Below are 20299 nucleotides of genomic sequence, written 5' to 3' on the forward strand. Positions count from 1 at the left end.
GCTTTTATGGAACAGGCAGTTTCAGAGAGAGTTTTTTTTCACAGTTCTGGTAGTGTTTAGCTGCAGTAAAAAAAAACAGCACACAGGACCTTGAAAGCACAAAAACCCACTCAACAGATGCAGAAATCAGCTCTGGTGGGACTTTCGATTCGCAAACACACGATTGTGAATGGTTCCTCCCGGCAGTTCCCCTTGTATCTCAGCAGGAAGCTGCAGGAGCAGAGGAGAGAGAGACGGAGACAGAGAGAGCAGGTGTTTTATTTTCCTCCCTCCCCGGGTCTCTGGTGATTCATACAGAGCGCTGAATAACTGATGTGGTGATTACAGAGGCTGTGAGTACTGACAAGAGCGAGATAAGGACACACAGCCTCGTGGGGCTTACCTGGCTGCAGGTGTTTCTCTCCTGCTGGAGACAAAACACAAGGCTGACCAACCCTGGAGGGAAGCAGTGTTAGACAGGAGCGGAGGAGGTTTTCGCTCTAATGATGATCCTGATGAGGAACACCAGGTGAGGTGCAACAGGCCAGATGGAGAAAAATGTTAGGGGATGAAAGGAGGGGAGAAAAACGTTGAAGGCAGATGGTCTGCACTTTCATCTCTTCTTCCGTCCTGTCTCTCTCCTCTGCTCCTTCATCTGAACCGAACCTCCTCTCTTTCTTCTCGTTCCCTCCTCGTATACTTACAGATCATTACTTGTAACATCCGTATTAAGATAATACTTTCTCATTAAGCCCCCGTTCAGCTCGGGGGCCTCACCAGATAAATGAAGACACTTTAAACAAGTTCTGCTGAACTTTTCCTGACAAGCATCCACTTTAAGTACATGACATTGTTATAGTACTCCAACAAGAAATTAAGACATGTTCAGAATTTTTTAGAAGCAGTGACATTATCAACAAAGTCATTGGAAAGAGTATCTAAAAATAGATTTAATTTTACAAAAAAAATTGCATTTATCCTGAAGCTTTACGATGAATATACAGTGTAAAGTAAGACAAGACTTGATTCCAGTTAATAACAAGTTAAAGGACAGGTTTCAATTTTGTCTTTAAACAATATTCAGGTGAGAACATTACAGCAAGATTTGCTTGCTGATACATGATTGATCTGAACATTGGTGATTGTTAAAGGTCCCATATAGTATAAAAGTAGATGTCCATGTGTTGTTTGATTATAAAGCAGGTCTAGGTTCTATATTAATACTGTGAAAGTATCAAAGTGCTCAGTCCACAGAGAAATGCACACAGCCTGTATTCAGAAACTGAGCTACAAATACATGTTCTCATGGATCAATGCTTCATATAAAACAGCAGAAAAGTGTAAAATGGGACCTTTAATGATGTGCAGTATTAGCTGCTACTGGAGCTCACATCCTGCCAGTGCATTCAGCTCAGCAGCCTCTCTTATCGTTTCTGTTACACACTTAAAAGCTGAGCATCCTGTCTGTCCATCAGCATGTGGTGAAGACTTCATTGCCCAATCAAACACCTTTGTGAATCAGGGCTCTCCTTTATGTCAGTGACAAAAGCAATATTTCAAAATAGAATGGATGCAGGAAACAACCTCCCATAACAATTTTTCCGTGCAGTGACAAATGAGTTATGTAACATCTCTTTGTAATATTCGGTCAGGGGCAACATAGCTTAATAGTGTCTCGCTCTCCCTTTCTCTCCCCACTCCCATCCTGAAGCTGTCCATGGTTCTGACAGGTTTTTTTAAATAACAGATCTATCACCTCGTCAACAGTCATCCAACCATGTAAAAAGATCCCCTTTGATCTTTAACTAAGCAATATGTATATGATATGATGTTTTCTTCTTTAGTATGTACACAGCATAATTCAATGGATGGGTTAGACCTATCCCTATACATACAGTGATCAAACCATGCACCAAGCTAGAAATTTCAGTAATGAAAAAAGCTGCAAGCATGTGTCTAGATAAAAAAACGTGTCTATTTTAGTGACTTTAACAGGTGTAGCACGCCTCTGCAAAATCCACTGTTGGTAAAAGAACTCCAGGATTTTGTTGATGCAGGGGACGAAGGCAGGCTGTCTATAAATCCTGTCCAAAGCACCACACTCTCACAGTCAAATTAAACCTTACACACAGGTTGCACATAACTGTGGGCTTTAAATAGACGCCTGACTTAATATTCACAGGTAAATGTGCAAGGTGCAGGTGTCAGGATGACTGTCACTGCTGCAAAGACACAGCAAACCATTATATATTCTTGTTTTTAAACGTGTTATTGATGCACGTACAATCATACAGTCAGTAGCAGAAAGGTACATATCATCAGGAATTTTAGGACTTATGATCAAAAAAAAAGGGGTGTCAATCGCCAAGATAAACCTGTGATAACTGTGATAGTTTCAAAAGTCCAGACATGTGATAATAAATCAGGCTAATAGTTGCCATTAGATTTTTTTTAAAAAGCGTTTGGTTCTTGATTACGTATGATTTTTATGCCTCCATGTTGGCAACAGCCACAGGCGGAGGCATATTATTTCCTCCCATTCTCGTGGCACAATATCTCAGTAACGTCTTGTCGGAACTTCTTCAAATTTGGCACAAAATTCTTGGATCTTAACATCACTTGGACTTGAGGATGAACTGATTAGATTTTGTTGGCCAAAGGTCAAAGGTCAAGGTCAGTGTGACCTCAAAAAACACATTTTAGCCATTACTCAAGACTTCACACAGAAATTATGACAAAATTTCAAAAAAATGGTTCATATTTTATATGACATCCCTGATAAACAGGGATGTAGCCTGAAACTATTCTGAGAGGCGGTAGTTTTTAAATTTAGAATAATAATGAGAGAGTGCAGTGGGGTGAGTCTGAGTATTAAGAAACCCTGACCCTGCATCACTAATCTCAAGACAGCTGGACTGATATGTTCTTAAATCTGCAGCCTCTGAGTAGAGCTGCCCCAGAGCACAGAGCCGTAACGCTCACATATGTTATGTGGGAGTGAAAAGGGACACGGAGGAAAAGATGCTCGTGTGAGTATTTCATACAAGGTCCCACATGTGTGTATGTACAGTATGTGCATCAGTGTGTGATTAGTATACAACTCAGCCCCGCAGATGCATTTTCCATCAGGTAGTTACTATATTAATAATTTGGTGAAGAAATGTTTTCATAATTATATCAGACCATCAGACCGACACTATTTCAGCAACAATTCTAATGTATCTCACGTCCTGGGTTAGTAATTAATGTTACACAACAGCGTTCGCACTGCAATGTGTTTCAAGGATAAAACATGAGATGCTACTTTTACTGAACAAGAAAGTTGGTTTTACTAAATCATTATTATAGTAACGACCTGATGGAAAATCACACGTACACATAAAAATCAAAACAAAGCTGCATAAATGATGAAGACGGATAAAATAAGAATAATGAATCACACTTAGGCTGTTGATGTGTCTGGGCCGGAAAGTTTAGATGAATCCAGATTGTGAAGAGTCACATGTGCGTCTGCGTGGCTGAGTACTACGAATCAGTAACAGACACCCATACATACACACACGAGGGAATAATCACAGGAGCGTATGTGCGTGCGCCTCGCCCTCTGTCTCCCTTTTTCACACACACACATACACACACACACACACACACACACACACACACACACCACTGGTGTTATGTCAAATGCATGGATGCTTCATCAGTCTTTCCTGGATAAACAAATGTTATAAAACGGTTATCAGACGTGTCATAATGCCACATTCTTTTACCAAAATGCCATCACTTCTGTCATAGTTACAGTACAACCTGTACCATCAGTGGTTATATATTTTAAATGCTAAAAAATATGAAAATGTGAGTAGCAAGTCAGAGGTCTGGCACCAGGCTGTTCCTGAAAACAAGGGTTGATGAGGGCACTGAAACGAAGCGCGTCGATGTGCTGTGAAACCAAAATGATGAGTTAAATGAGGCCAAAAAGCGCCAAAGGGCTGCAGAGTTTGTGATCATTTTCTGAGGGTTCATCACTATGAGCGACCAGTTTCACATTACAATCAATGTTATTGTAGTTAATATTCACCTGGCAACCTTATTAAAGCCAGATCAGACCTGACCAGATTGCCAGTTCATGCAGGGCTGTACGTAACTTTCTTTCCTGTTTAGCTTTTCAAGTTATTTCAACAGAAGAAAATGTACAGGTGATGGAGAGCTGTGTTAACATTCACTGTAGAATCCAGCACTGACTGACCTCACTTTCATCTCTCAGTCTGCTATAAGAGAGAAGGTCAGCTTGTATTCAGTGTGAGCAGCTGTTCTAGGGTGCTGGAGAGCCTCAGACCGAAATGAGCTCTGTGTCAGAGCAGGAGGCTGAGCACTCAGTGACCAGCTGGCCACCATGCAACAGGAATCGCAATGACTTGGTCAGGCTGCGCGGGGACGCACCAGATGTTCAGCATGTTGTTGACTGACTCTCTGCTGTCTGCCCTCAGGCAATCTCTCTCATACGCACTCTTTCTCTAGGTCTCTCCCAAATCTCACTCTCATTTGCTGTGTGACCTTCGGATTATCACAATTCCTGGGAGATAAAAAAAAAAAACACAATTGGAGTCAAGGAGAGAGCTTTTATTGAAAACACTGATGTAAACACACATTACAGTTGGTGAGATTCCAGAGTTTGGCAATACACTAGATCTGCACAACTGAATTAGAGCCAATGCAACAACTCTGCAATAAATCCCGCCTTTGTGAAGCTTATAATGATGAACAACTTTGTTGTTGTTAATTCTAGCCTGTTATCATATTTGCTATATATTTAAGGATAAAACTAGCACCTATTTTAAATACCAATTAATCTGTTGACTGTTTTTTGTGATAATATTTGGGTTAACACTTTATAATACAACTGAAGATTTACAGTGAGATTTTTGTATGAATCAGACACCAATTAAATACTGACTGGTTCCAACTGATACTTAAACATAAGTGCAGTGATAGAAAATTGGATTATGGATAAGGAGGGAGTAACACGCAGGTATTTTAGAGAGCAGAAGAACCTCTTTCTTAAAGTGCATAGTAACAAAAAAAGTTGTTAACACCATTTTCCTCACACTTCAGTTTTGTTTCTCAGCACTCTATTCTGTAGATACCCAGTATTTTTTGTAAAGTCTGGGCACTTGCAGTACAATTTCTCTTTTCTCTGAAATGCCCAGTTGTTACTTTCTTGCCCCTTCAGCATAGTCTTGTTTTCTTCCACTCTACGACCATTTGGAACCAGTCAGTATTTTAATAGTGCCATATTTATACAACAAGTAGGCTGAAAATTCGATGTCAGGAAACAGTGAGTGCCCATCAAAACTTTCCCAAAGTGAAGTAGGCCATCTTCTATTCAGCAGTTCAACTGTGATGAAATGATTAATAATTGGATACTTTGCAATTCTGCGTTTTTCTATACGGGGGAGGGAGATGTTAAGAATGTGTTTTGCCTGTCATCCTATGTGCCTCTCCTGCAGGAGCATCCCTGTAGCATTGCTGCTGCTCTCCTATCACCTGCTCCTCCTGCCGGACTCGTTAGTTACTCATGGGTCGGTGTTCGGAGGAAAAGGTCAAGTCTCTGCCATTGCAATCATGCACTCGTCCAGTTTCCACCAGGCTGCACTGATTTTTCTGCTGCTGATGTTTCTATCCGCCTAGTGAGGCAGAGTCGTCCTGCGCATGCGTCCACAGGCGGGTTCTCCGTGCTGATGCTATGTTCAAGTACTCGACATAAGCTCGTATTTTCAATGGATGGCTCAACCATGCATTTTGTCCAGTTTTCATAATTAATAAAACTAATTCTAACATTATTGCCAGTTACAAATCTTCCTTCCATTCTTCCTGCATAATTCCGATGGTTTTTCCTCTAGTCCCAATAGTTTACTTCTTCAGGAGAAACTTTTTGTGACTGTTGTTACTTGTTACTGAAAAGTAATTTTGATGCTATTTTATAATAATAGTACTATTTTTTTTACATCAATATATTAGTGCTAATACAAAACTCTTTATACTAAAGTGGGTGTCATTCGATAATTTTCCCACCCATGTGTATTGTTTATGGTATTTTCTGTGTTATGCTAGCCACCTTCAATCTAGCTGTAAAACAAAAAATGAAATGAAAAAATCATAATAGCTTTTTCATGATCTTTTCTCCCCATTGAAAGTCCTCCATCTGAGGAGAAAGGCCATGAGATGTGGTTGAGAGCTGAAAAAGAAGTGGACATTTAGTTAAGATTTTTTTTTGTGAAAGGACAAGGTTATGAATAAACTTTAAAACATACTTCAAGACCAAGAAAATGTTTAATGTTAAATACTAACTAGTATTCAATTTATCTGCACTGAAAGAAAGCGATGACAAGTAGAATATAACTACACTGGTACTCTTCTGTAAGCCGTAAGTCCCACGCTCCCCGACCGTACCTGAAGGCAGCACAACACATCCACACCGTCCCCGCAGTCCACAACACACACAGCCGCTACCTGCCAGGCGGAATGGACGTATCCTCCGGTGCTCCCAGCTTCATCCTCAGCCAAGTTGAGCCGCGGGAGAAGCCAGGCCAGACATGACAGCACCGGGACGGGAGAAGAAAGTCCGTCTGCAGCCGCGTGTGACCGTCCGGCCGGAGGCGGTGTGGGCTGCGGGTCGCTACGCCGTGCTGGCCGCCCTCTGTGCCCTGTGCTACAGCAACTCTCTCCGCGGGGAGTTGGTGCACGACGATGTGTGGGCTATCATCAACAACCCGGACGTACGACCGGGCTCCAGCCTCAGAAACATCTTCAGCAATGACTTCTGGGGCAAGAGGATGGCGGACAACACGAGCCACAAGTCCTACAGACCGCTGTGCATCCTCACCTTCAAGTAAGTTCTCTCAACTCCGGTCTTTTCACCTCAGCTCGAGCCTCCACAACAAACGCCTCATGCTAGTTCAACCGCACTGTTATTAGTATTAACCCGAGGTGAGAATCCAGCTGCTAACTATCCCACGAAAGCCATATAAACACTCAATTAAGGCTGACGTCATGCAGCTGTTGCAGCCGCACAGTCAACTTTAGACCCATACAAGCTAGATATCTCTTAACATTACACCTTATTGGGTTATTACAGCATCTTCATATGAGATAGAAAGAATCAGTCAATGTGTTGTGGTCGCTGTAAACTCACAATCGATGCGCTGAAACTCCCTGTAAGAGTGTGATAGTGAACATTACACAGATTCCTCCTTACTGTGCCTGTTCAAGTCTCCGCTCCCGTTATAAATATTTATATTTTGAGTTACAGCAGGGGCAGCATGTCTGCTTGGCCAACTACACATTGAACTTGTCCCAGCACATCTCACAGCACCCCTGCCCTCACCGCTGGTTTGTTGCAAATTCAGGTTGAAGGATTTAAAGGAATGCAGTTTACACCGAGCAAAAAAAAAAAAAAAAAACACTCGGAGAAAAAGGTGTCACTTGTTGCTCAGCTTTTTTTTTGGGGGACTTTCGGTTTCATTGCAGTGGAGTTGGAGGTGTGCAGCGTGGGTTGGGATATGAGGAGGTGATGTTAAAGGAGGTTGAGGATGGGAAAACACGGGCTGCTGTGCTCCAGGAGGGCGGGTCTGCTGTACTCAGTTTGGCGCTGGATTGTGTTGCAGGAATCAGGGGCATCCAGAACAGGGTGGGATTGTGTTAAAAATGATATTGTGTTGCAGTGATTGCATGAGAAAAAAGAGGGCAGCCCACACAGTGTTCCTAAATGAGGGAAAATGTCCAAACTGAGCCTCGCTAACACAAAAATGGATTCTGTGTGAGCCAGAAAAGTCTGTAGCTCCAAGACTCAGCTCTGTTTTTTTCTTTTTACTCTATAATTCAATCGAGGATACAGTTTTAGATTGTAAAGCCATATACAACAGTGAGTAATAATGAAAGTTGGAGAACATTAACAGGAGATGTGGCCTTGGTGTATGGTCCTGAATCAGACATACCAAACCTTTTTTAACCTGCTGCACTGTTGCCAGGCTGTTCAGTGAGTCTGGGTGGGTAAAACCTTTTATTTTGGAGCATTTTTCAACCAAAAATATTGTTTTTAAAAAGTTGCCTTAAATACAGGTTTTTTTTTTGCTGATGTTACTATGAAATTCAGTGTTTCCACCATCGGTTACAGCAGGATTAGAGGTTATCCAGGTAACTTCAGGTTTAACTCTGGGTATTCAGTCCTACGACTGTGGCTCACTTGTTACCGAGGTAAATCACTGTGGTAACCTATGTTGAACTCCTAACCTGCTAAGGCGCAGGTTAATTTAGAGGATCACATCAAAACCTGTCAACAGCCAAACTACTGACCAATCAAATCACTGGAAAAATGGAGTCACCATTCCTACAGGATCCTGACAGGGACAAAAGAGTTTACAATTAAGTGATCAATAATAAACGAGCAGTAGATATAAAATATTAAAAAATCATTGGAATAGTTTTCCTGTTTGAGTCTTTCCATGTGTCCGCTCTGGTTTTAAAACAAAGCCTTTTTTAAAAAATGCACGGAGTGTTTATCACGCTAAATAGCCTATATAATAACTATTAAAGCTTCATTTTAATTGAACAGATATTCTTTAATCCGACAGGATTCGTGACAGTGTCGATGGTTTTACTCTCTTCCTCATCACCGCAGCTCAGAATAACACGAGGAGACTCTGTGACCGCAACTGGAAATAAAAACTAAACCTCTGATGTCTTTGATAGAAAAATTAGCCAGTTGATTATTTCCACGGTTGTAAATGAACATTTCAGTCGGTCTGACTCATCAGACATCAACTACTTCTCTCCTCGAATCTTTCTCTCCTCTCTGAAGTCTGACATTAACTTCAACTGTTTTATCTGCATCCCATGTTCATAACAGTTTGTTCATCATCAGACAAAAGAGCGAAAATAGTCATATAGTCAATCACATTCTTTACATTTCCCCTTGTTAAATGTCACTTGTGGACGCGATTATAATCGAACCTACCGGCAAGTATCAATATCGTATGAAGTACTTCATTCATTGTTCAGACGATGTTGCTTAAATTAACAACTCCGCCTCTTTCATATGAACGCGCTTGTAACCGGACAGGTAAACCCAGGGTCAACTGAGCCAGTTGATAACCTTCTTTTTAGTACAGGTTATCAGGACCATCAATGTTAGGTTCAGTCAAGCCAGATAACTAAAAGTTATCCTGGGTATGTTGAACTTGCTTCGTAGCACAGCTGCCATTCCATGTGTTGTTGTTATTGTTTACCATGCCTTCTTCTTCTCCTCGAGTTTGATGTCATTTTTTTTTTTAGGTGGGGGGGGGGGCACTGACTCTATGGACAATGTAATCACGCTATTTACAACACCGCTCTGGCTTCACAGCTGCTCAGGAACCCCAGCGCTTCCAAGTCACTGATCCTTGCCTCCATTAAGGCAGATACACTACATTTATTACATGTACCAATATCACTAAAGGAGGCAGAGGAATAAATATATTCATATAATAATACTGTATTATTGTTGTTAAATTGAGCATATAGGTTCCACTGTAATTACTAAAGAACATACTTTTTTGTGGTAAACATTGTGTGAATGGGATCAGGTCAGTTAGATTTTGTGTTGAACAGCACAGGGACATAATGCTAATCCCGTCCTGGGAACTGTTAAAACTCAGCTCTGAATAACAACAATAAAATGATGAATGTATAACTTAGAATAAGCAAATGTATCTGCCAACAGAACAAGAAAAATTCCCTTGCCAAGGTTTTTAAGAAAACACTCAAACAGAAGAGTGGTAAGAAGAGATGCCTTGTTAGACAAAAAACAAGCATATATTGCCCGACAATTCATCTTACTTAAATTTCACTTTTTTCAGTGTACCTGCTCTTCCTTTCCTTCCTTCCTTCCAACACTTTCTCTCTCTCTTTCTCTCCGTCTCCTCATCTCTATCCCTCTTGATTGATGCAGTCTTTTCATTTTCGTCTGTGTCAGTGAAGAGAGTAAACACAGTGTAAATTGATATCTATATGCAAATGTTACCAGCTTCTGCAAGGATAATCTTGTAATGAAAATAGAAATGTATAGGGGTACCTCATTTTATTATGCATTACCACGCTTTACATAAACTGAACTAAAAGAAAAGCATTTCAACTTTAGAGTTTATAAGTCTGACATTGGATGGGTGGAATTGATGTTGGAGATCTAGTTAACTGGCCGGCATCAGCAGGTGCTATTTGTCAGATAATATCTGGGGATGTAAGGCATTGAACTACAAGCAGTCTGCTACTGAAATTCTCTAGTTACCTGTGTCACACTCCGGTGGATTCACCTGCCTGTCCAGTGTGTTCACATAATTAAAGAACCACGGTGTTGTGAAAAGATTTTGTAGTAATGACAAGTTCATTCTCTGTCACCTACCCACAGAGAGAAGCAAGTCGGCCTTCTTGCGTTGTATTGTATCTTTGCAGCAGCAATGTAGAGTTATATTTAGTCAGTTGTTCCACGACTTTTATTTCGTACACCTCAGAAAATTGACCTCAATGGAAGGATCGGCCATGAATGAGTGACACGTAATATGAAGACGCAGTATTTTTATGTTTGATTCTTTATGACTTTCAACTTGTTCAGTGGAGGCAGTAAATTTCTCTTCCACTTGCCCAACAGAAACATCCACTTGTCGCAGACAAGCTGACACACCTTAATGTTGGCCCTGTTTTTTTTGTATTATTTTTGCTTGAGATGCACCGATTGCAATTTTCTTGGCTGAGTCTGATATCCAAATTTTTGATAGTCTGAATGATTGGCTAATTGCGATTTTTTATTAAATCACAGCTACACAAACATTTTGTAACTATGAATTATTATTACTGAACTAGATGAAGGTATAAATTCTGAGAATCACTTTAACCAACATTAGTATTTATCTGATGTAAGTGAATCATTAAGAATTGAATGGAATCAAATCAAATTGAATCAATTCTGGAATTTGTGAATTAAAATCGAATCAACTCAATTGAAATCAGTGCTGATATCCTGTCCTGGTCCCCAGAGGATATATTGTAGAAACTTTGATCCCAGGACATTTTATCTGTTGCTGTCATGTACTTTAGCAATGTTAGCATAACATGCTTAACTAATGTGGTAACCATTATATTATATATATATACAAATATTAACATGGTAATGCTTGTAATGCTAATGATCATTTTGAGTATGTTAGCATGCTTGTGTTAGCATTTAGCTTGAAGCACAGAGTACAGCCTTACGGAGCTGCGAGCATGGCTGTAGATGCTGGAAGCCCCTTGTAGCTTTTTGCTACAATGCAAATTGTAAGAGATGAAACTAGTGAAGCTGGCTCTCAGAACAAGGAAATGCTTTATTTTCTCTCTAGTTTGTGTGATTCATTAACAGCAGTACACTGTCCTGCTGGGACCACATTTCCCACTTGTCTGCATTTTTTTTTTACCAGTATCATAACCTGCTGAAGCCTGCACTGTTTGTTGTTGTTTTGTTTCTTTGTTCTGACCTGCCAGGGGACTACAGATGCAAATTAGCTTGTAGCTCTAATCTAGCGCGATGCATCAAATGGTGACATTTACGTTTGAGCTGCACTCTGCTCCTTTTAGATAAATAAAAAGCCAGATTCATGATTCATTCTGGGACATTACTGTAGCACCTGTTATAATGACTTTAACTTTTCATAACCACCAATTAATTCAAAGGTCAGTCAGTCACTGCTTTGGCCGTCCAGCCATCACAGAGAGGCCAGAGGTCAGATGGAGCTGTAGAAGAGCAGCCATGCAGCTGGTCAGGATTCAGTGTGTTGCTCACGGGCACTTCAGCAGAAGCAAGGCAGATATTTAGAGTGAACGAGAATTGACACACTGTTGTAGAAAACTCCAGAGCGAGGCAAACAACAGCAAACTGCTAGCGTGAGAGAAAGTGTAGACCGTCACTGAGTGTTCATGGTGATTATGTGTTCAGAGACTGTTCACAGATCAAGCACAGAGAGGACAGTGAATGCAAAAGTAGGAAAAAAAAAATTAGCACGAAAGAAAAGAAAACAAAACACAAAACTACTGACACAGGCCATAGCTCTGGGATACAGCATGCACACACATATGCACATGGATAAACACACATTCACACCCAGACTAATGAGTTCTCTCACAAAAGGGATTGTGTGTTGTTGCGTGTAGTGGAAACTTGACCGCAGCATGTGTAACATTTGTTATATATAAGTGAGTTAAACAAAAATCCTTTATTTAACTCAGGACTCTCAAAGGACCTTATTAGAGCTGCAACAATTAGTCGATAAATCCATGAGTTGACAGTGATTTTGATGATTAATTCATTGTTTCAATCACTTTTTAAGCAAATATTCTAGTTATTCTCTTGAGATATTGAATATCTTTAGGTTTTGGACTGTTTGCTGTGGGTTTGGAGAATTTAAATGGCTTCCAACCTTTTATAGACTGAACGATTCATAGATTGATTAATAGTGCAGCCCTGATATAGCCCGGATATAGTTCTATTGTTAGTGATGGGTTTGCTTTCTGACTGTCATACAAGTTTTACAGTACTAACTAACTTACCACCAACCTCCCATTGGTCATGGGACCTTCTTAACATTTAACCCTAGTGAGGAAGAATTTATAGTAATTAAATAAAATTTTATTCAAATTCATAATTGTTTTAAAAATGATCCAGAAGTGACTTTAGTTTTAAGGCTGCACCAGACAAAATGTTTTTTTTCATAAGCAATGAGTCAAATCACCATGTTTTATGAAAATGAAACAACTCTGCAGTTCCTCTCAGTCCCCCAGAGTTTATCCACCTTACACTACCTGCTCAGCAGCAAACAGCAGTCAGACACAGTTAGAGACCAGCTGGTGAACACGCTGGAGTATTTGGTGGCTAAAGAGACAGATATTTTTCTCAGAGGGAGTGAAGAGAGCCAAGCTGGCTGATTCCCCTTGTTTCCAGTCTTTATGCCAAGCCGTGCTAACTGGCTGCTGTACAGTTTACTGAACAGATGTGTGAACTATCCCTTTAATATTAAGGAAACGGCAGCCTCAACCAGCAGCTCAGCCCACTTTGTTTTTCAGTAGGAATGAGTGTTATTAGAAATGATTGGCGGTTCTGGTGACAGACATAATGTGACCGCAGGTGGAGTTTCATCAGCACACTCAGCACTTAAGAAAACCAAAACTGAATGTTATTGAGTGTGAGAACGGGAACACTGGTGTGTGTGTGTGTGTGTGTGTGTGTGTGTGTGTGTGTGTGTGTGTGTGTGTGTGTGTGTGTGTGTTTGGTCAGGTGGCACGATGGTTTCATAGTTCGACAACACTCAGTCTAATTACCCAGCAGCGTTACGACCTCTTGAGCAGCTGCTTGCCTGTCCTCTCTGTGGTAATACAGTTGTTGGAGAAGATATCGGCAGCTTAATGCTCCTCCTGAGAGAGGGGCTCTCAGAAACACACTCAAACGGCACTCAGCGATGAGTGTGTGCTGGAGACAGCAGAGCCACAGTAATAGCCAGAGACAGTGGAGAGCATGGTGATCATTCAAGGGTGACAAGTGTTGCCTTATTGCTCATATGGGGAGGATGCTCGATGCTTTGGGTTGTAGCTGCCAGGGCAGTTTGGTCATCAGATTCTCCACACCACCTTCATTAAGCTGTCATGTGAGGGATGCTGGTTCACATGGTGGACCCCTTCCCAACATACCTGGGTGGTAAATTAATGTGTAGACACGCTGTTTTCTTCCATCATGAACGTCTAGTGACATACTCCCTCAGCACAGACATTAACCTTCAGCTGCTGTGTGCATGTGGAGAGAGGTGCAGGAGGGGGCGAGGCGCACTCTCTCTCTGTGCACGCTCTGTGCAGAAATAAAGATTGAAGGTTAATTCAGGTCACAGTTAAGGATGGGAACTGAAACTTGATATTAAATAGACCGTGCTGCTGAATCATTAAAGACCGTAGTATCGATAAGCTCTGATGTTATCAGCTCTGCTCTCGGCTCTGAAGTAGAAAGAGGAAGAAAATAGATTTCCTATTTATTATTGCTACATAAAAGTCTCGCACACTTTATCTCACCAACTCGGTTTCTGATTCAGACATTCCTCTATGATGCATTTTCACTGTTCCGAAATCCACAAGAGATCTCTCTCTTTCTCTCTCTCTCTCTCTCTCTCTCTCTCTCTCTCTCTCTCTCTCTCTCTCTCCGTTGGGGTAGGGGCAGCTCTCTCTCTCGCTGCACCACAGAGACAGAGACCCTGCTATTAGTGACAATGGCAGAGAGAACTAAACATTCAAAAGTGTGCTTACGCTTGTTTCCACAATTGCAACAAGTCTTTTGGATGTAAGAGCGGAAACATGAGCAGTCGGTCGAAATATCTAGCGAGCACACAGGCAGAGTTTTGCACAGTTTTCGACCACCTAGGTTGTAGTTCATATGTCGTTGCCCCAGGTATGTTATCATGCTCGCAGCCTGGAGCCCACACACAGAATAAACTAAACTAAACAAACATGGGTTAAGGTTGAAAGTAACCATTAGTGATTTGCTCCAGAATGTATATATTACAGTACATATAAGAAAGTAAAGCAATGAAGAAATGACAAAAAGAACCGATAAGAGTACTGCTAAAGTAATGGCTCTATAAGCAGTGTCAGTACAATACACACAACAATAACAATGATGATCGATGATCATCAGAGTGATCGCCTTTGGCTTGTTTTCCCATTGATGAATTAACGTGTTATTATTATCTGTAGTCTTAAATTAATAATAAATGTAATTTGCCCTGAGATAGCTTTATGTCAGCATCCTCCACATATAACCGATGCTTGGAACACCGATGCGTGTGCACACGCGCACGTGCGCACACACACACACACACACACACACACACACTCGGACCAGCTGACTATCACTGAAGCGCTGTTTGTTATGTGTAGTTTGTTGCGCGTAGGAGCTGCGCTGTGATTGAGCAGAGCGTAGGAGATCAACAGACAGAACATGTCACTTAGTTTGGTTTCTTAGCTGCTGCTTTTCATGGTTGTAAATAGGACTTTTGGACAGTCAACAATAGAAAGATAGAGAGAACTGTGGCAGTTTCTTCACGCCTCCTCCTGCTGGTTTTGAGAGAATATACTGCATTCTCTTGATTATTAAGTGTAGATAATTAGTGCTTTGTGATGACAATTTTTGTTTTACCACGGCTATAAAATGTATTCGTCATCCTACTGTCATCACTCAAGAGCATCCGTGAAAGAGAGAGTGGTGAGCAAAAATCCTTGTCTCTTGCTCGCTCTATGATCGCTCTCGCTCGCTCAAAGGGTAGTGATGATAGGCCAATCTCACCATAAATAAGATTGCACAACCCTAGTTAATATCAGGCCCATTTTCTCATCTCTTTCTCTCCCTGTAGAGATTTACCAACGTTTGTTCAACTCCAAAATCTATCAAGACTTTTCATAATTAAACAGATACAAGAAAATAGTTTGTGACAATCTTGGCTGTTTATGTGTGTGCGTCTACAAACCTTTTTTAAATGACAAATTTCTCCAACAATCACCTGACATTCATTTTCTATGCCGCAGCTGTTTCAGCATGATGTTTGCGCAGTGCTCCCCACGGGTAGAGAATTGACTTGTGGTTGCGGGAGGCATGGCATCTGACCGATGTGCACGCAGAGACTCACGCAGTTTACAGGGCGGGCGAGAGTGTAACTCAGGTTATTTTCTACAATTTGCAGATTTTCCCGCTGTGAACAAAAAAAGCCTCTAGTTCCTATTCAGTCACTGCAGTGCACACAACTCAGACAGCTGTGTGGCCAAAAATGATCTGGTTTGAAAAGAGTGAAATGAGGTGTGCTAATGTAAGATTTACTTTAGTTCAAACCGAGTGACTTTATCTACATGGGTGGGTCTTAATCTGCCTGAGTAGAGCCTTTGTATGGGAAACGCTTGTGTAACTATTTGCCAAACAGAAATGAAAAAGGGTCTCGACCTGGTATCACAGATTGGAGACACATCCTTAGACCTGTAGCACAACTTCATCACTTAAGGCTCTGATATACTTGAAAATGTACATGGACGGCAGGGTAGACAGAGGACACACATGCTTCTGTTGTTTTCCTGCATTGGTTATCTCTGTATGTGTCCACACTGGCAGTCACAGTTTTTGCATGGTCATAAATTTCGGGCTTCGTAGGGATGAGTCTGTCCTCCCAAGAAAAATGAAATGACGAGTCAGTCGTTTCAGCAAATGCCCCAAATTGAAATTCAGTGCATTCAGAAACTATTCAGACCCCCTTTTCCCTTTTGGTAAACACAGCCTTATGCTAAAATCATTTGAACTATTTCTTACACTCTACACTCAGCACCCCATGATGACAAAGCTTGGTTTTTGCAGATTTATCAAAAAGGAAAAACTGAAATGACAATAATCACAGTGGCACAGTGGCATGCAAGCAGAGCCAAACACCCCCCCCCCCCCCATCTCAATGTACAATTCAGCTGTTTACTACAGCGAAGAGAAAGGACCAGACTAAAACATACATTTTCATGACAGCAGCAGCAACAAATATTTCTTTAATTCGGCGCTTGTCCTGTCTCATGATTTCATGCTGCCTCTCTTCCCTGCGCTGCTCTCTGCCTGGACATCTTCACCTTTCTGCACTCCTTCCTGGCTGAACAAGTGTTAGGATTATTCTCCTCACCTGCCACTAAACATATCAAATGTTCAGCATAGAGTGCATTGCAAATGGACAGCATTGTTGAGTTTTATTTTATTTATGTTATTTACCAAATTAATGTGCGACCATTTAACTTCAACACAGTGTATCTACTGCGTTTTGCTGTCATTAATGGTAACGTTTCATCCCCCGCCTTCTCTCTCGGTTTCGTCATGTGAGTGATTTAGCCCCTCCCCCCAGACACACAGGAGACAGCTTGAAAACTTGTTACACTGAGGCAGTAAAAGTTTTCCAATAAGTATTATTAATCTCTCAAAAACCAAGGATTGACAGACATTGGCCCCAAACATCTGAAAGTCAGGACAAAAGCTTTTCAGCGTTTTCTAAACGCACGCAACCTGGCCACAGGCGAGGATGCTAACAGCTCTGCTGCTGATGACAGGGAAGCTAGTCCTCAGAGCACAAGCAGCTCCCTGCTGTTACAGCTACAAAGAAAAGCTGACTGAAACACTGCGCATGTGGTAAATTCAATTTATTGGACATGATTTGGAAAGGCACACTGTTGTCTATATAAGGTTTCACAGCTGACAATGCATATCAGAGCAAAAAGCCACGGCATGAGGAGGAAGGAACTGCCTGCAGAGCTCAGAGACAGGATTGTGTCTCTCCTCAGTGAAAACCACATGAAAGCTGATTGGAGTTGGCAAAAATAAAAAAAAGCACCTTAAGGACTCTCAGACTGTGAGAAACAAGATTCTGTGGTCTGATGAAACCAGGATTGAACTGTTTGGCCTCAATTCTAAGCATCATATCTGAAGGAAACCAGGTGCCACTCATCACCTGCCCAATACCAATCCCAGAAGTGAAGAATGGTGGTGGAAGCATCGTGATGTGGGGGTGTTTTTCAGCAGTAGGGACGGGGAGACTGGTCAGACTGGTCAACATGAAAGATCTTGAGAGGATCTGCAGAGAAGAATGGCAGAAAATCCCCAAATCCAGATGTGCAAAGCTTGTTGCTTCAGACCCAAAAATTGTGGCTAAGATGTTTATTGTGTGGGACATTTTAGAAATTTGGGTTTTTGAGCAAAAAAAAAACATTTCTAAATTACATGAAATATATTTTTGGCATTGCTGGACTGCAATTTGTTGTTATTTATTGGTCAATATACACCAATACCATATTTTTGTAATAATCTTACCTTTCAGGACTAAATGTGGGGGGCATTTGATACTTAACATTTGATACTAAAAGCTGGTGCAGCATTCCTTTAAGAAGGTCCAAAGTATTGATTCAGTCATTTTTGAGTCAATACCAGAATCAGGCTTTATTCACATAAAAGTTTGTTTTGGCGCAGGTGCAGCAAAGTAAAGAAATATGAAAACAGAATAAGATGAGGTCCCTTGAGATGAATGTTGCAATTGTGACATAGAAAAAAAATATGAATATATATGAACACTGTTCATTTACACACATACACAAAAACAATATAGACAAGTGAGTTTACAGTTGGAGTAAGGTTCTGTTTGATGTCTGAATGTTTACACAGTGCTGTGAGCCTTTCGTTTTGAAATGCGTGTTGCAACCTGTAACGAGGCTTTGGTTCACCTCGTCTCTCCACCGCGCTCCTCCCTGCTTTAAAAACGTTTCCTGTCTCCATTTGTGGCACAGGCCGCATTATTCTGATTAGACTGACAGTGAGTCCATTCAGCCCCTGTCTGAGGTGCCGTTCACCATCTTCCCAATTCTTTTGCTTCAGCTCCTTGAGATTCAGGCTGCAATGCTCTTGTTCAGACAGAATCCAAGGTGAATTTTAGAGGCGGTGCAATTGCATTAAAAAAATCAATGACAAGACATGATTAGATGCAAAAGACGTGTTCATGGGAGTTCAGAATGTTTTATCTTGAACAAAGACTTTGCACTTATCCAAGGGATTTTTTAATCAACTTCATAAATGTACAAAAAAATAACAGAAAGGGGTCGATCGGAAATAAACACAGGGGCACAAATATCATCCCCCGCCCCTCTGTTTGAACACACCTCAGAAGTCGCTTCACTTTGCTACCTCAAGCACCATAATTGTCTCCATGAGTCTTGTGCGTCACAGCCACAGCTGCAGCTCCAACTGCTGACAGTGTTGGCAAGCGGGCAAAGTCATTGTGCCAAACCTAGGTAACTGATGTTAATTTCCAATTGTTTTTTCAGAGCACCGGCATGTACCTGTGTCTCTTTCACATCGCGCAGGATCTGTGCCTCTGGTCTCTCCCTCTGTGCCTTTTCTCACACTTTGAAAACCTCTGTGAAATGTACATAGAGGGCAATGGTACCAGGGATGTTGATGGTGCAGTGTACTAAGTAATAAAGAATTGGGCAAAGCACCAGAGCGCTGTAGCTGTACCGTTGAAATGCTTCCAGATCCAGACTCTTGCCAGTCAAGATGTTTCAGCTTGTCCTATTCAAGTTAGCTGGCTGACAACATTTCAAACATGATTCACTTTGTTGTCTGATTACTCAGCCTGGACAGCTCTGGCTGACTTGTACTCTGCATGAAATGAATCATGAGCGTATCATCTGAGGAGGGACTTTTAATGCATGCAGAGGAACAGATGGGTGCACCCATCCAACACCTGTGTCCCGGAGGTCTCTCGTATGTGTATTTGTCTGCTTTACATATGGGACAGAACACACCCCACACACACACACACACCCCTGTGGTGAAGCTATGGGGAATGCGCAGGCAATCCAGCATTGTCTTTTCTGTGCCGGTGAACACTGCGGGGCTTTTGGGATACGATCAAGGTGAAGGACACACTCAGAAAAGAGTATGTTCACACACGAAGCAGCCTCAAGGTCCTTTTTATAGCTGGGCCCTGATGTGCACCACGAACTGAGAAGTGATTGCAGTGAGAAAAGAAGGGAGAGAGAGCGAGGGAGAAAGAAAGAACTGTGTGTGTGTGTGTGTGTGTGTGTGTGTGTGTGTGGTGGTGTTGGTGGTGGTGGGGGGGTGGTAGCAAGAGGCCATGTGATTAAAATAGAAACACGAGGACAGACGACACAAGACAGGCAAGGAAGAAGTGGTGACGGATGCTCCTCTGGTAGATGAGGATGAGAAATAGACGGACACAGCAAATAATAGAGAGAGACTAGAGCAGGAGATGAAGAATGAAAAATTAGAAATGACAAAGAGGTTAAGAAAGTGATGGATGACACTGCTTGAGTCAGAGAAGCTGAGTCAGATAATGTGAGAGCTTCATTTCCCAAAAGCTGTTTATCTGTTTAATAAAAAATAAAAAAAAGTTCAAGGAGCCAGTCAGGGACTTACTGTCATTTTGCCAGCCAGGACATTTAATTATCTGCTATCCTTTATTTCAGAAAGAGTTTATTCTTTATCACATTCGCAGCTTATCTAAAGTATTTCCACCCTGTTTTAGTTGCCTTCTTCTCCTGCCTGCAGTGTTTTATTCAGCCTATTTTACTTTGCAGGGATTTGGTAAGGCAAATTACCATAGCTGTTAACAGCTGATGCAATGTTCTCCGGAATAATTAATCTATTTTTAGTATTCTCGCAAGTCTTCCAGTCTCCAGCATGGGAGAATTTATC

The 20299-nt window shown here is 41.4% G+C and overlaps 1 protein-coding gene across 1 annotated transcript in view; it reads left to right on the forward strand.

The window, feature by feature from the left end:
- The first annotated feature begins 6452 nt into the window (after nucleotides 1-6452).
- The window catches only part of tmtc1 (transmembrane O-mannosyltransferase targeting cadherins 1), a 146595-nt gene continuing 132748 nt past the window's right edge, over nucleotides 6453-20299 (forward strand). The window contains exon 1 of the mRNA XM_023423025.2: nucleotides 6453-6868. Within this exon, the coding sequence (XP_023278793.1) occupies nucleotides 6573-6868 (296 nt within the window). The 5' untranslated portion in view covers nucleotides 6453-6572. The remainder of the gene's footprint in view (nucleotides 6869-20299) is intronic.

This window comes from Seriola lalandi, unplaced genomic scaffold (assembly GCF_002814215.2).
Source record: "Seriola lalandi dorsalis isolate HSWRI2012SDOR001 ecotype SW California unplaced genomic scaffold, Sedor1 jcf7180002054688, whole genome shotgun sequence".
In the NCBI taxonomy this organism is placed as follows: domain Eukaryota; kingdom Metazoa; phylum Chordata; class Actinopteri; order Carangiformes; family Carangidae; genus Seriola; species Seriola lalandi.